Here is a 15,027-nt window from a genome sequence, read left to right on the forward strand (position 1 = left end):
GAGCAGCAACAGAAAGACACCAAGAGCTCAGAGCTCAGCAAAGGTAGGACCAAGTCAATGTTCTGCAAGTCTTTATCCTCAAGTCCAGAGTCAAGTCTCAAGTCAAGACAGGCAGATGTGTTTTAATTCTTCATTAATGTGTTTTAATTCTTCATTAATTCTTTAAAGAGTTATAAAGAAACTATTTCTTCAAAGAGTTAAAGAGAATAATGTTCCAAATTATTATGCAAATTGGATTTAAGTGTCATGAAGATTACATTTTTTGTGGTGCTATTAAATTTATAGATGGTATTGTGTGTCAGGGCTCTTTGAATCACTATAACTAATTTCAGAGAGCTGGTTGATTAGTTTGTCTGGTGAGCTCAATTAAAGGAAATCTACTTAAGAAGGATGTTCCACATTATTAAGCAGGCCACAGGTTTCAAGCAATATGGGAAAGAGAAAGAATCTCTGCTGATGAAAATCATCAGATAGTGTAGTGCCGTATGACAAGATATGAAAACATTAGATATTTAACAAAAACTGAAGCGTTATCGTAATAATAAAACCCAGTTATTAGTGTGAAAAATCCTGGGATCTGCTTACTTAAATTTCTGCAAAAACCTGTAAGGGCTAAATACAACTCTCTTGTTGATACACTGACATTACTTACCTACTGTCAACCACTCTGAAAAGCTTTTCTTGGTCTCTCTAACATCTTTATCCTTCCCCCTCTTCTGTTTTGTGCCCCAGAGTTTTATCTGCCGCCCCATCTTTAGCTCCCTGTTGTCAAGTGCATTACTACAATTCATATTTAAAAGGAAAAAAAAAAAAAACGCGCCTCGGCGCGTTGTCAAAGCAACGCTGCCCAAGCTACCTGTATGGGAGGGGAGAGCGGCTGGCAGGAGGAGAGGGGCGCCTAATCAGTGCTGTTCCTCTGTTATTGATTATTTCATACACAAATAGTTAAGTATTTAAAATGCTGACTAGAAAAGAAATACCCCACATCGTTTTTGCGCCCCCTCTAGTGCAGCCCCTCTATGCGTTGCATACACTGCATACCCATTTTTTGCGCCACTGGTTGAGGTGACCTTTGTTTCTTCACTCTCAGGGGTCAATAAATGACAAAACAACTCTTTATGAGGTCAGAGTTGGCTAGCCTGCGTACTGAAGACATGGTCATAGTGCTAGACAAAGAATTCCTCATCTCTGTGTGCAGTGCCAGGTGTACTGTCCACCATTTCTCAGCAAAAAAAATCCAGGCCAGCTCAAAATGTCCTCCAGACACAGAAAATCACACGTGAGTGCATATTGAGCGGGTAATAAGAAGAGTTTAAGGAAACAAACACTTTGATTTAGTTATTCCTTTATCTATTGTTGGAATCATTAATGAACTTTTTCCAGTGGCTTGCCTGCAAGTCAATTATCAAAACAAACCGTAAGGGCAAGGGCTAAAGTGAAGGAATGAATTGTTCACATGAACTTAGAAAAGATAAGTTAAGAGTGTTTCCCAACCCTGGTCTTCCAGGCACAGTGCCCAGCATATTTTAGAGGTCTCCATCTTTTCCCCTTTACTATCCTCTCACCATCATTTCCTGCCTTACCTCCTCCACCCTACCTCAACATAACATTTGCTTGAAATTACAGCTAGATCAGCTCTACACCAACCAATCAAGCCTTGCCACAACTTTTCACCTGTTATGCCCTGGTCGTTTGGCTAGAACTTTTTCCACTGTGGTGCAAACCATCCTGAAGTTCTTTTATGATAAATTACCTTCAAATTAATAAAAGTAAACATTTATTAATTTTGCAAAAATGCTTCTGTTCTTCTTGCTTCCATAAAAAAAATTTTAAAAGGGAGAAAAAATGTCACTAAAGTTAAAGGTTACTGGTTGCAATAGAATTTATGAGTATCAAAGTAAAAAAGTTGATTACAAATGCACAACACAGTGCAGTTGGTAGAACTGTTGCCTTGCAACTAGATGATCCTGGGTTCGATTCCCGACCCGGGGTCTTTTTGAATGTTCTCCCTGTTCGTGTGTGGGTTCTCTCTGGGTTCCTCCCACAGTCCAAATACATGACTGTTAGGTTAATTGGTCTGTATAAATTCTCCTTAGGTGAGAGTGTGTGTGCCTGGTTGCTTGTCCAGCAATGGACTGGTGACCTGTCCAGGGTGACCCCACCTCTCACCCATTGACAGCTGGAGACAGGCACCAGCACCTCTTAACCTCAATAGAAGAAGAGTGTAAGAAAACGGATGGATGGAAATGCACAGCACTTTTCAGAGGTCTAAACCTAGAATATTCTCTTTCTCCTTCACAACTGTGCTCTGCTGTAACAGTTCTGAGCCCTATAAATAAGCACGACCACCACACTTAAAAATGTTAACATTTATTGCTATTTCTGAATACCGCGCTGAAAGCAAAAGCATTCAGAGTATACACAGAAATTATACAATAATATATTGTTTCACAAAGGCAGTGAACACATACTGTATTACAATCTACAAAAAAATCTACTTTACAGAAATTTAAAATTCTAAATATCAAAAAAGTACAGCTGCAGAAACAGGTGTAGAACTGTAACCAAAAACTGGATATCGGTCAGTCGGTGAAACAACGTGGTGACATCACGATACAAAGAAAGCGCTCCATCTTTGTACTTACAGCTGGTTTTTTCAGGAACTACAACCGGCAGACAAAAAACACCCCCAAAAACGTACTCCAGAAGAAGTCAGTGAACTGAAATCATAATAAATTATGGTTGTATGCATCCAAGAAAACGTCAGTTTACAGAGGATGCTACTACAAAAGGGAGCATGTCTGTATAGTTCAGTGGGACTGGTAGTGTATCACTGTGGAAAGACGCTTCAAATATGAGGATAGCAAGTGGTAAAAATAAAAGCTTCTCATCTCACAGGAACTGAGAAATCAATTGTAAAATTGATGGAGCTGATGGAGCCTGGTGGATTAAAGATAAATCAACACTTAAAAACTCAGAAGTGGTTTTACTTCTTATGAAAAGTCTCCTAAATGATAATAGTCTGTAGAATGGCATGTTACTTCCTGTTACAAGTTGGAGTAAATGGTCCAAAACTTGAGCTATAAACCACAGAGGTCAAAATAAACTCACTGATCATCAAAATAATTAGAGGAAAAAAATTCCAAGGCTAATAAAATCAACCCTGCTGGATTTTAAAACAAAAACCTGTAAAATATTCCAATAAAAAGAAAAAATATTTTCTGGAGCCCAGAAAATGCACTCCTCCAAAATAGTAGCTATTTTGGAGGAGTGTCCAGAGACGGGGCGAGGTGTTCATCTGTCGTCTTGGCGACCACTGATGGAAAGAACGAGCTGGTTTACGGTCACATGCGACTGCAGGAAGAAGGGGGGGCCTTCAGTCTAATCCTGCTCCATAGGCTCCTCGGTGGTCTCAGTGTTTAAGGTGGCGCCCTCTGTAGGAGGTTCAGTTGTACTGAAGGAGGGAGCGACAGCGGCCTCCTCTTGGGCTGCCTCTGCCCCCTCCTCTGTACTGCTGCTGCTTCTGCTGATGACCGGGTCGCTGCTTCTCTCCTCTCCGTCCCGGCTGCTCTCCTGGTTCTCCTGGACGCTAGTGGGGGCCTGCTGGTCTGTCTGGTCCATGTCGCTACCCTCCTCTTCTGAAGCGCATGGTACCTCCCTCTCAGCCGGATCACTCCCATCCTGCTTGGATCCTTCGCAACTCTCAGACACTGTGCCGCTAGTTGGTTCTAAACAACAATTGTACAATATACGGCTACATTTAAATACACGTATCTGTTTTTATAAAGCAGTTGTCAACAGCTAGAGATACACCACAAACCAGGCTGGTCATCACCCAACCAGAAACTTTTTTTTCCTTTTTTTTTTTAAATCAGTAGGCAGGACAGTTAAAAAAAATAATTTTGTATTTTATATATATATATCCACACAGAACCCCACCCTCCTAAGCTCTCTCTTCAGTTTGGTACTCTGTTATCACTTTTCATTACGTTGTTGGCTATTTATTAGTGGGTCTGGTGGAGCAGCAAATTTATGCCTCAGTATTCTCCATAGTCTATTATTCAGCTAATTATTTTGTGTAATACACATTTTAAAGTAGATAAACAATTTAAAGCCAACTTTGGCAGCAAGCCAAAAACTCTGGGCAGCTTGGAGTAGAACCCTTGTCTGTAAGCCTGATGGGGAGAACATTAAAAAAAGAAATGAATCCAATCAGAACTCACCTAGCTCCTCAGTGGCAGCTTCAGTGCTGAACGCCTCCTTCTTCTCCTCCTCCTCCTCCTCTTCCTCTTGAACCATGGCTTCTGCTTCTTTAGAGTGGTGGCTGCTGTCTGAGGACCTCGGCGTCTCCACTTCCTGCTCTTCTTCCTCCTCGTCTTTACAGAACTTCAGTCTCTTCACCTCTTGGTGTTCAGCCTCCATGTCCTCTTCCTCCTCCTCTTCGTCCGAGTGTTTGTTCTTCACAGCGCTCCCCGGGGAGCCTTCTGAAGGCAAAATGTTGCTAACGAGGAATGGAGACAAATGACAGAAACAGATTCCAACTGCTAGTTGTGTTGAAGAGGGCAGATGTGTTTTCTATAGATCCTGTCCTACCTGGTGTCTTGGTTGTCATCTTGCTCTGTGTTGAGGTCTTTGTTGTCTGTGCTGTCTGGTAGACCATTGGCTGCTAGTGAGTTGGCCAGTGACACCTTTGGTCTGTTCAACGGTCGAGGGGTTCCTGGACCGTTTACTTTCCTGACAGACATTAAAAAAATAGTTACAGAGTATCTGCATTTTTCAATAAGCCAAATTTAAGACTATAAGACTTTTTTAATGCAATCTTTAATGAAATTTAAAATTGAAAAATCCATAACTAGAGGGGATGGTTGACAGAACTTGTTCCACTATAATCAACCATAGCAAAAACTGCACCAATGATACAGTCACAAATACCTGGCCAGTTAGCTAGCAAAGGTACCACCTTGAGTCACAGAATGCAATAAAAATATTTGTGTGCGACTCAAATTTTTGCCCGATAGAAGTCCAGGGAGAAAAAACCCTACATTAAACGGTCCTGCCATAACAAAATGCAAGACTTCTAATTATTTAAAGCCAATAACGATTCTTAATGAGGTTAAGACCAAGGGTTCCCATACTGTATTATTCGCATTGCAGGCCACCAGGCTTAATGAAGCCCGCGGCCAAGTTTAATTAGCTGAGCCTAAAAGCAATCTGTGGTAATTGGAATTTGATGAGAAGTACACAAAAATTAAACTCATTTTTGTCAAATTCTAACTACAATCTAACTATGAAGATCTTAATTTATCCCTGCTGAAACCATTAAGTAAAATTGAACAGCATTGTCATTCTTCCTAAACAAATGTTAAAATTCCAGATCGAGGGTCCATGTTAAAATGTTAACATTGGTGAGGACCCATGAAGGTCTGTGGGTAAAAGGGCAACTGTTTAGTTCATTTATGCCATGGGCCGGTTCTAAATGTGACCAGCATTAGATAGTGTTTGAAGATCTACTGGTTGATTACTTGATTGGGATTTAACAGAGGTGAACCTTTATAGAGATTCATAAACACACAACTCTAGAGTCGTTATTAAGATTCTATAGTTGTGTGTTTACGCATTGTCAACAATATTTTCCAGTAAGATAATTAACCTTTAATATTTTTACATTTCCTGTCAATGTAACAATTTTAAATACAAAACACGATGGGACGCTGGTGACTGCCCTGGTGCCCCGACCACCGGGCTTAGCAAGTTTTCTAGGGGAAACCCTGTAAGATATTTTAAGGCCTTGAATTTAGACACATTAATATAAGACTTTTTAAGAACGAGGACTCAAGAGTTACAAAAAAAAAGAAGATTGATTTCAGTTTTCTACCTCTCTATAAAAGCAGATGCATTTCCTGGAAGCATCACTCCATTCATTCGGTTAACAGTGCTGCATCCGTTTTTCCTGAAAAAAAAGAAAAAAAGATTAAAACAAGATTAAAAATGTGATTGTCCCACTGGTGCATCTAAAAATACAGTGATTCTTTAGCGTACACCATACACTTACTCTGAAGTTGGATGGACACAGCTTACCACCAACACATTCTAAAACAGAAACAACGAAGCTCAATTTAGAACAAAACAACCATTTGAAAAGTTTAGAGGCACAATCACAGACACCGATTAGAACCAACCTTCTCCACGCCTCGAAGGAACTTATCTGTTCCAGTGTAGTTCCTTTTGGGCTCTGTGAGCAGCTCGCACAATCGCTGGATTGTGAAGGGGATTCTAAGAAAAAAACCAAACAAAAAACTTTTTTTTTACTTTTTTTTTTTACAGTTTCTAACATAATTTTGTCACCTAAAAATCAAACAATGCAGAATTGTTGCCTTTTACATAAGGTTTTTTTCAATGTTTTACAAATAAAAACAGTGAAATGCGTCAGTTATAGACTCATTTAGATTTAGGTTTAAACTCAACATGGGTTGGTCATTACAACCCATGAATAAAGTTTGATTTAAATGTTTCCATTCAGGCTGGAAGGTGGGTCTTTTAAAAGAAAAGATTTATTAATCACACTGCTGGAATAAAATTGTGAAATATCTGAAGCAGGATTCTCCTCAGTGTATTAAAAGCCTGGCGGCACCCCCATGCTTTGCTTGACTTCCCACCAAGCTAAGCGTTACATGTTTATGTTTTTAGGGAAAAGAAAAAAAATTGCCTAATTTTTAATTATTTTTCTTTAAATAAGCCACTGCAAGCGTCTCAGTTGTGCTGAGCATTTTACTTGCAGAGCAGAATTATTCCTAAAAGAAAGGTTTATAGTTGATGCATTTAAATGGTACAAAGCCAGGAGAGCAACCAATCACACCGTTAGCGCCTCTACGCGTTGCCTCGCGCGCTGCCACTGCTTGATCTCTGAAGTTTACCCTCAGCGTCCCTCCTTTCACTCAAACTGGACAAGGGCTGACCTGTATGGATATTTACATCAACCCCGTATGTTTCCTTCCAGAGTTTCTGATCAATGTAGGAGTCAAGAAAACCCACCGCGTTAGCTCTGGTTGCGCAGATCTATGTGAAAAACAGGTATAACCCGTAGTCGCATTTCAGAGGTGCGTGTTGAGCAAGCGGTGAGAATGATTTATATCTGTGAACAAAGAATTCAGAGCAGCATATGAGTTTACATCTCAACATGCTGCCCAGCGTGTGGTTCTGTCTGCAATTTAAAGTGTTTGCATGTGTTCCCGGTTGGCCAGTGGTTAACAAACTAGTGTTAACCACTCATCATGCAGGTTCAGCCTGCGATGGAGCTTTCGCGCTCACCTCAAAACCAGCAGGATGCGTGACTATATTTTATTATTTTTACGTTTACATGGCGCATCAAACCAAATCGATTGCTTTGTCCACTTAGAGTTAATGCGCGCAGCTGCATCAAATTTAGCAGCATTAATGTTAGGGCCAAGTTGAAAATTGTCCGTATTAATTTCTGATAATAAAAAATTCAAGAAACAAATTTGTATCATTCTTGAACTGCAGTTGTGGGCTACAAGACATCACTCCAATGGCCACAAATGGCACATGGGCTGCACTTTGGACACACCTCTTTTAAGATAATTTACCGGATGTAACATTTCTCGGAGGCACCTACCCATTGTATCCCTTCACTATCTTCAAGATTCTCTCCTTCATATCCTCAAACGGAACCGACTCCACGTTTGGGTTCGCCGAAGCTCTTTGCTCAGGTGCGGAGGCTTTGAAGTCATCCATCACATTTTCCAATTTAAACAGGAAGTAGTTCTTGAATTGTGACCATGGAACCCTGGAGGAATAAAAAAATAAATAAAATCATGAGGTGAAATACAAAAACCAAAACAGAGGTTCTGAAATGCAGAGGTTCTGCATTCAGAACAGGTTCAGAAAACCTTTTTCTGAGGTTTTTAAATCAGAAAAAGTAGCTTTTATGTAAATTCATGTTAACTAAGTAGCCAGAAATTGTAGAAATGTATATGCAGTTGCAGTTAGCCTAACAAACTGACATGTGAACATCCCTCAACATGGAGACTTACCTGGCTATGATCTGTCACTATGTCAACAATGAGAACCATACATTTTGTAAGTAAATGTTGGGAGTGGAACACTGCTGAAAATCTGGCCCAAGGAAAAATAAATAAATAATGGAGAAGTAGGCCATATCAGAGAAAGTGACATGTCTGGTCACAGGTGTGACTGCAAACATGATTGGATGTGTCAGAAAGTTCCTAATCAGGCACACGATTTGCATAGCGCATTCTTTAAATTCAGCAGTTCTAAAATCATGTTACCAAATTGAGACTCTCACTGATATCAGAAGTAAAACAAGGCAGATCGTTGCATACATTAGAACCAGTACTACAGCCAAAGAGAAGCTGGCAGAGAGAAAAGAAGAAAGAGAAGAAGTCCAGCTACAGACTAGAGGACCAGTGAAGAAATTAATGAATGAGGTATCAACTAGATGGAACAGCATGTATTTAATGCTGGAACGCATGGTGGAACAGAAGGAGTCAGTGTTGGTGTCCCTGGCCTCTTTAAAAAGCGACATACCTCAGCTAACTACAGATGATAACAAAATCATAGAGAACACATTCCTTGTGCTTGCTCTATTTAACCAAGCTGTTGGATCTGGGGGGAGTGGAAAGTGTAATTCCAATGCTTAAAATGGTGCATCACACTCACTGCCTCACAATGCATTAAATGTAACCATGAAAACCGCAATTAATCTTGTGGAAAACCTTAAGAGAAGAACACTAGAAACACTGTGCAACCTGGAGTCATTAAGTGGAATGACTATACCAACATTACTGGACCCTTGGTACAAGACGATGGGATTCTTAGGTGCTTCAAAAGCCAATGATGCAATGAAAAGACTAAAATTAGAGTGTGCAGCAGAAATGAGAAACACTGGACGGACAAATGGAAGATGCCCAAATTTGGACCTTCAACTCAACCATCTGCTCCCAGTTCAGGTTTGTCATGATTGTTAAATGTGTATTTTAATGTTCTTGCAAATTATTCCATGTAATTACAATGAATTACATGGAGTGTAATTTATGCATTTTATTTTTTTCCTCAGATGATAACCTGTGGCAGCAGCTGGACATGGAAGCTGAAGAGAACAAGGCTAATTCAAATGTCACCACCGATGCCATTATCGAGGTTCAAAGACGCATCTCTGAGGCGAACACGCCAAGATCACAAGATCCACTACTGGGAAACGCAATGACTACATTACCCTACGTTATACAAACTTGCAATTAAATTTCTCTGTACACCGTCATCATTAGTCCCCTGTGAAAGGGTGTTCTCAAAAGCAGGAGAAATGGTGCAATCGCCTCGACCCAAAGTTGTTACAGCAGCTGATGTTTTTAAATACATGAATGAACCCTGTTCAGTCTATTTCCAGTCTTCATTGCATTTGCCTGGAATGGCTTTTAAAATCCAGCAGATGTCACCATCAAGTGATATAGCAACACAGTTTCAACACAGTATTGACACAGTTTGGGAAATGTGCCATACACCCAATGAGGCCTTATCTGCCCATCACGATTGCCGACACCTCAGACAGCTGATGTGCACAATCCCTCAGTATCCACCCTGGGATGTTGTCAGGGCCTGCAGCTTTATGGGGATTGGTTTCCCGAAGGGACTTCCTCACATCTGATGTGGTCTTACAGAGGAGTGCGTCACCAGGTGGTGGCATGAGTCTGGTGCTGAGGGGGTGTCAGGATCCTCAAAGCGGGCAAAGAACTTATTGAGTGCATCTGGCAATGAGGGGTTTCTGCATTCTGCATCCCTGATATTGTAATCTCTGATGCACTTGATGCCCTTCCACATGCGCTGGGGGTCGTTGGTGGTGAAGTAACCTTGAATTTTCTGGGCATATGTGGCTTTGGCCCTCAGAATGCCAACAGTCAGTCCTTTCCTCACCTCTCAGAGTGCTGATGCCTCACCAGTCCTGAATGCAGCATCCCTAGATTTCAGCAGAGATCTCACCTTAGCCTTCAGTCAGAGTTTCTGGTTCGGGTGACAGGTTACTGTCTTAGTGTTGGTGACATTATCATCACACTTGGAAATGAAGCCAAGAACAAAGGAGGTGTATTCCTCCGGGTCTACCTCTCCCTCATAAGTAGCTGCCTCTCTGAAGACCTGCCAGTCTGTGAATTCCAAGACTGAAAACAGTCTTGGAGAACACAGGCTGCATCCCTGGGCCACACAGTGACTAATCCATATCATCAGCGGATGATATGCTGACGCCAGCAGAATAGAGATGTGGTCAGAGAGGCCAAAATGTTGGCAAAGAAAAGCTCTGTATGCAGAGTGAATGTTAGTGTACACACAGTGTTGTCTTCCCCATGTAGAAAAGGTGACATGCTGGTAAAAACTGGGCAGTTTTATGTGAACAAAGTCTCCCACAAACAAGTAAAACATCTCTGGGTGCTTCATCTGCAGTGAGCTAATGGTGTCATACAGCTATTGTATTGTATTTAATACAATACATTATTAAATTGGAAAAGAAATGAATTTTAATCAGAAATCAATTTAATTGAAAATGTGATTAGAAAAAATTTATAGATTAATTTTTTTTGCTTGTTTTTTTCTTATCTTCTCTCCAACTTTGAGCCTCCAACTGTGAAAACACTGAATTAGAGTACAACTAACTCCCATGTTTGACTATTTTCTTTTCCATCTCAACATCCGACAATTTAACAATTCACACTGAAAATATAAATATCGACTGTCTCAAGGGATTACAGACCATCAAGCTGGCCCAATATACTATTAGAATCTCACTTAAAATATGATATCCTACCAAATATTGAATCCAAGTAGTTATTTGTGTTTGCAAATAACTACTTGGCATAACAGTGTGATTTGATATAGAAATCAAACATAAAATAAAACCTTCATATTTTACTTAAGAGCAGAGATAAGTCAACCCTTATAAATTCCAACTCCCATTTGACTCATTCAGTATACACATTGTGCATTTCAGTCTAAATACTTTCCACATTGAGAAAAAATACTTATTACCAAAATTAATTCATTGTCTATAATATGGGTCACCAACACGGTGCCTGCAGGCACCCGATCGCCGAGGGGACATTGTCAGTCACCCGCAGAGCAAGTTCTAAAAATAGCCATTGTCATTGGGGAGCACTGTAAACAATTTTTTAAATATATTTAATTAAATGTTTTTACATTGAAGTAATAACATTTGTTTAGATTTAGATTTTAAAAAGTCAATTATGAAAACATTTAAAATAAATTGCTTTATGTATAAGAGTCTTTTCTAGGGTTAAAGTTCAGAATTATGCGCAGATGCCTGCAGGATATTATCGGAGGGCAGTAGCGCCTGCAGCTATACGGCTGGACCCATTCAGAGTACCTTCAGATTTTCCTTCAAGTAAAAAGAAAAAAAAAAAAAAAGAATAATTTCTGGAATTCGTATTATTCAACCCTCTTTACTATTAATAAAATTGTGGAGAAAAACTGATCTTTTGTGTCAAAACATCTTGTACGTAGCGAGTCTATGTGGGTGGGCACGCCAAAGCCTAAATCTTATTGGTCAGTTTGCTTTTGTTTATTTGGCAGCTTGGTGCTTTTTCTGCAAGCTAAAGACGAATGAGCGGAGTTTGATCCCTCCGTAGTTCTAAGAGCGGTTGTTTGGATCCCGGCTGAGTTTTATACCTTGTGCGCGGTTCTGGCGGGTCACCAGTTTATGAGCTTCTTTGATGTTTCTTGAACTGAAGAGCCGATGGGTCACCAATTGGCTGACATCTGCCGCTCTTACTGAGCGTCTCAGACTGTGGGTTAAATAATTTAATCTAGTCCAAACGTTCCCCAAAAGAGTAGAAAGACATTAAGCAAATATTGTTGCTTCACCTTCTCCTCCTCTGGACGTCTGGACTTCAACCTGGGAATCAACATCATCCTCTTTCCATGGATCACATGGGTAGGTTTCACTTCCATGCCTTTATTACTTAGCATCGTTTGCGCTGCTTTTGTGGTTTAGGTTTGTGCTGGTTTTGTGCGACGTGCACATGATGCGCGTTGGAGAGGTGGTTGTGCTCTTGCACGTCAGGTGCAGTGATCGTTTTGTGTGTACCCTCCGATACGTCTGACTTTTTTTCCCCCCAAGACAACAGGTGACAAGTCAGCTTTTCTGTTCGCGAAACCACAAAAAGGCTAATAAACCCGCGACCCCCACCAGAACCGCGGACACTGTAAAAAGCTCAGCCGCGATCAAACAAAAGCTCTTAGAACTACGGGAGGATAAAACGCCACTCATTCATTTTTAGCTTACAGAAAAAGCGCCAAGCTGAAAAATAAACAAAAGCAAACTGACCAATAAGATTTAGGCTTTGGCATGCCCACCCCCACAGACTGACACTGATCTGCGCTACATACAAGATGTTTTGACACAAAAGATCTTTTTTTCTCCACAATTTTGTTAATAGTAAAGAGGGTTGGATAATAAAAAATACAATAACTATTCTTTTTGTTTTTTTATTTAAAGGAAAATCTCAATATAGGCACAGTGCGTACAGCAGCAGGTGCTACTGCAACAATCCTCAGTCACACTTGTGGGCAATTTAGAATCACACAGAAGAGCTTCAAAAAGAAATCAAACTTAAAACTCTGTGAACTAAGAACTTCTGATCACATAGTAACGATTAACCATATCTGCAACGGTAAATCATTACTGATACCTATTGTGAGTAGTCCCTAACATTAATATAATCAGGCAGCATGTAATCATATATGTATTATTGTCATAAAGGCTGAGAAAATATAATTTATGTCTGTATTAAACAAGTAGCCCTTCTTGTTCCTCTGTACCCATGAAGTAACTCCCAGTCTCAAAAAAGTTGGTGACCCCTGACCTATAGCTTACACCCAAGTATAGCATTCTGTACGCTATCCATAAAGCTACATTAATCTTTAACCAGAACAACCAATAACTACATAAAGTTTTGGGATTATTTATAATCCCTTATAAATCTGACTCATTCGGTCATGATTTTAGTAGTTACACATATCTTGGCTCATCTATGCAAGATGATAACGTCTCCCAATTTTTTACAGCACAGAAGGTCCTTTCACACTTGCTGAAAAATAATCGTATTTCTCAGTTTGAACAGAACATCATTGATACACTCATGTCTTCAATAGGAATTGCAATTCTTTTATTTTTTTCTGCCTAGCATACATTTATGTGTATGCTTAAGAGTTGTGAAATATCCAAACACCCCCGCTCCCCACACACACACACCAGACAAAAGAAAAAAAGTCTGTCTTGAACCTAAACATTCTTTTAGCTTGTACTGAACAGCTATCAGCCACTTTTCTTTGCATATATGCACGATTGAATAGCAAAAATGGGGCCTGTGGGTTTCACTTACATGGTCTGTCCAGTCTTGGCAACATGGCATAAAAATTGTTCCAAAAGGGGGGTAGGCTCCTTCTTCGCTTTCTTATCAAAATCTGTAATGAGGTCAAAAAAGAGGAGACAGTAGTGTCAATAATGAGGTGCTACCTTCATTATTTTCTGTTGACACTGTTGTTTAGAAGAAGGGGTTTTCATTTATCCTGGCATAATGCTCAATTGTGGTAACTCTGTGACGTAAAACTGGATGTTTAATTTCCTTCAGTTATCATCTACTTCAACCAAATATGCTATCAGTTAGCAGGTGGTCGGTTACACCTGTCTCAGTCAAGCCGTCGGAACATTTGATTCGCCTAGTTTATTTACATAATCAATCTAGTTCAGAGCGCTTTCTAGCTAAAACTGGCACAAGTTACCCGAATAGCTTGGAATGCTAAGTTAGTCCGAACAAGGCGACCGCTAAACGGTTCTACACAAAACCTGAAAGCAGTGGCCTAAAAGTCAGTCTAAGCCAACTACTTACAATAGGAAAACAGTATTAGCGTTTAAATGTACTGGTTAATCATTTTAACATGTTGGCTTATTGTAGCGAACACCGTGAGCACACGGCTAACAGTTCCGTAAAAGCACTTGTTATGTTAGCATCAGCTAAAGCTAAACAGGTAGCTAGCTAGCAACACGTTTTTCTTTTAGAAAAACAACTATTTCGAAACATCTGTTTTACGAGGCGTTCTTAATCAAAACGAAGAAATCGAAATTCTATTTGTGACCTCTGAGCGCCTCTTCAAGCGAGTCAATTTCCATCACGTCGTTGCCCTCTTGTCAGGCTTGAGGATGTAAAAGGCAGAGTGGTGGCTAGCCGCTGCTGCTAAGCTACAAGCTCACAGGCAGACAGGAGGGAGCATTTTAATATGGCGCCGTGAGGTCACCGGCTGTTTAGCAGCAGACACACAACCAGTTGTGAGTGGACCACACTCTATCCCCACAGCCTTTAAAATATCACTGGGAGGAAGTTTTACAAATATATAAAAGAAAAACTTTGTAGAAGAACAAAACGAAATTTTGTATCCCCATATTGTCCAGATATTAGATAGTATTGTTTGTTACTTATGGTGTCTGTCCTACATTAGACACAACCCTAGAAGGCACAATTTCTTATTTACAAAAACATCCTATTTTCTTTCTTATTATTTAAGTAATTCAAGATTCTAAATTGCATTATGTCATTCTATAAAGTTCTGGTAAAAAGATTATACTTCGTCTGAACTCTTTTTCCATGATGGAGTGTTTGTTCAATATAACAGCTAAAATCCTTTTAATAGTTACTTACAAATACATGGTCAAATTTATACAGACCCATTCAATAAATTAGAATATTACTGAAAATCACATTTATGTCAGGAACTTTATCACTAAAGTGAAACCCATTATATAAGTTAATTACACACAGAAGAATGTTTGAAAGCCTGTATATCTGTTATTTATTTAATTTTTTACGTGCAAGTAATAAGATCAAGACATTTAAAATTATAATATTAAATCACACCAATAAAAAACTATATTTAAAAACAGAAATGTGGACTTAATGAAAATGGCGTAGTACTTCTAATAAGTAACAT

At 39.7% G+C, this 15,027-nt stretch overlaps 1 protein-coding gene across 1 annotated transcript; it reads right to left on the bottom strand.

The window, feature by feature from the left end:
* Nucleotides 1-2,354: 2,354 nt before the first annotated feature.
* Nucleotides 2,355-14,325, bottom strand: ppp4r2b (protein phosphatase 4, regulatory subunit 2b). The gene is made up of 9 exons (XM_032548983.1): nt 14,179-14,325; nt 13,425-13,506; nt 7,634-7,804; nt 6,180-6,273; nt 6,053-6,090; nt 5,876-5,950; nt 4,594-4,734; nt 4,224-4,501; nt 2,355-3,728 (listed from the first exon to the last, which is right to left on the bottom strand). The coding sequence occupies exons 1-9, from the start codon at nt 14,210-14,212 to the stop codon at nt 3,382-3,384; spliced, it is 1,260 nt and encodes a 419-aa protein (XP_032404874.1). The 5' UTR covers nt 14,213-14,325; the 3' UTR covers nt 2,355-3,381.
* Between the last annotated feature and the right edge of the window lie 702 nt (nt 14,326-15,027).

This window comes from Xiphophorus hellerii, chromosome 20 (assembly GCF_003331165.1).
Source record: "Xiphophorus hellerii strain 12219 chromosome 20, Xiphophorus_hellerii-4.1, whole genome shotgun sequence".
Lineage (NCBI taxonomy): Eukaryota > Metazoa > Chordata > Actinopteri > Cyprinodontiformes > Poeciliidae > Xiphophorus > Xiphophorus hellerii.

Bases quoted from the DNA above. Each gene is read 5' to 3' on its own strand.
- ppp4r2b (XM_032548983.1), bottom strand. From the start codon at position 14,212: ATGGAAATTGACTCGCTTGAAGAGGCGCTCAGAG. The intron at 7,805-13,424 runs GTAAGTGAAACC...TTATTCCTCCAG, and splicing joins GCCAAGACTGGACAGACCAT to GGTTCCATGGTCACAATTCA. The intron at 5,951-6,052 runs GTAAGTGTATGG...CTTTTTTTTCAG, and splicing joins TGTGTCCATCCAACTTCAGA to GAAAAACGGATGCAGCACTG.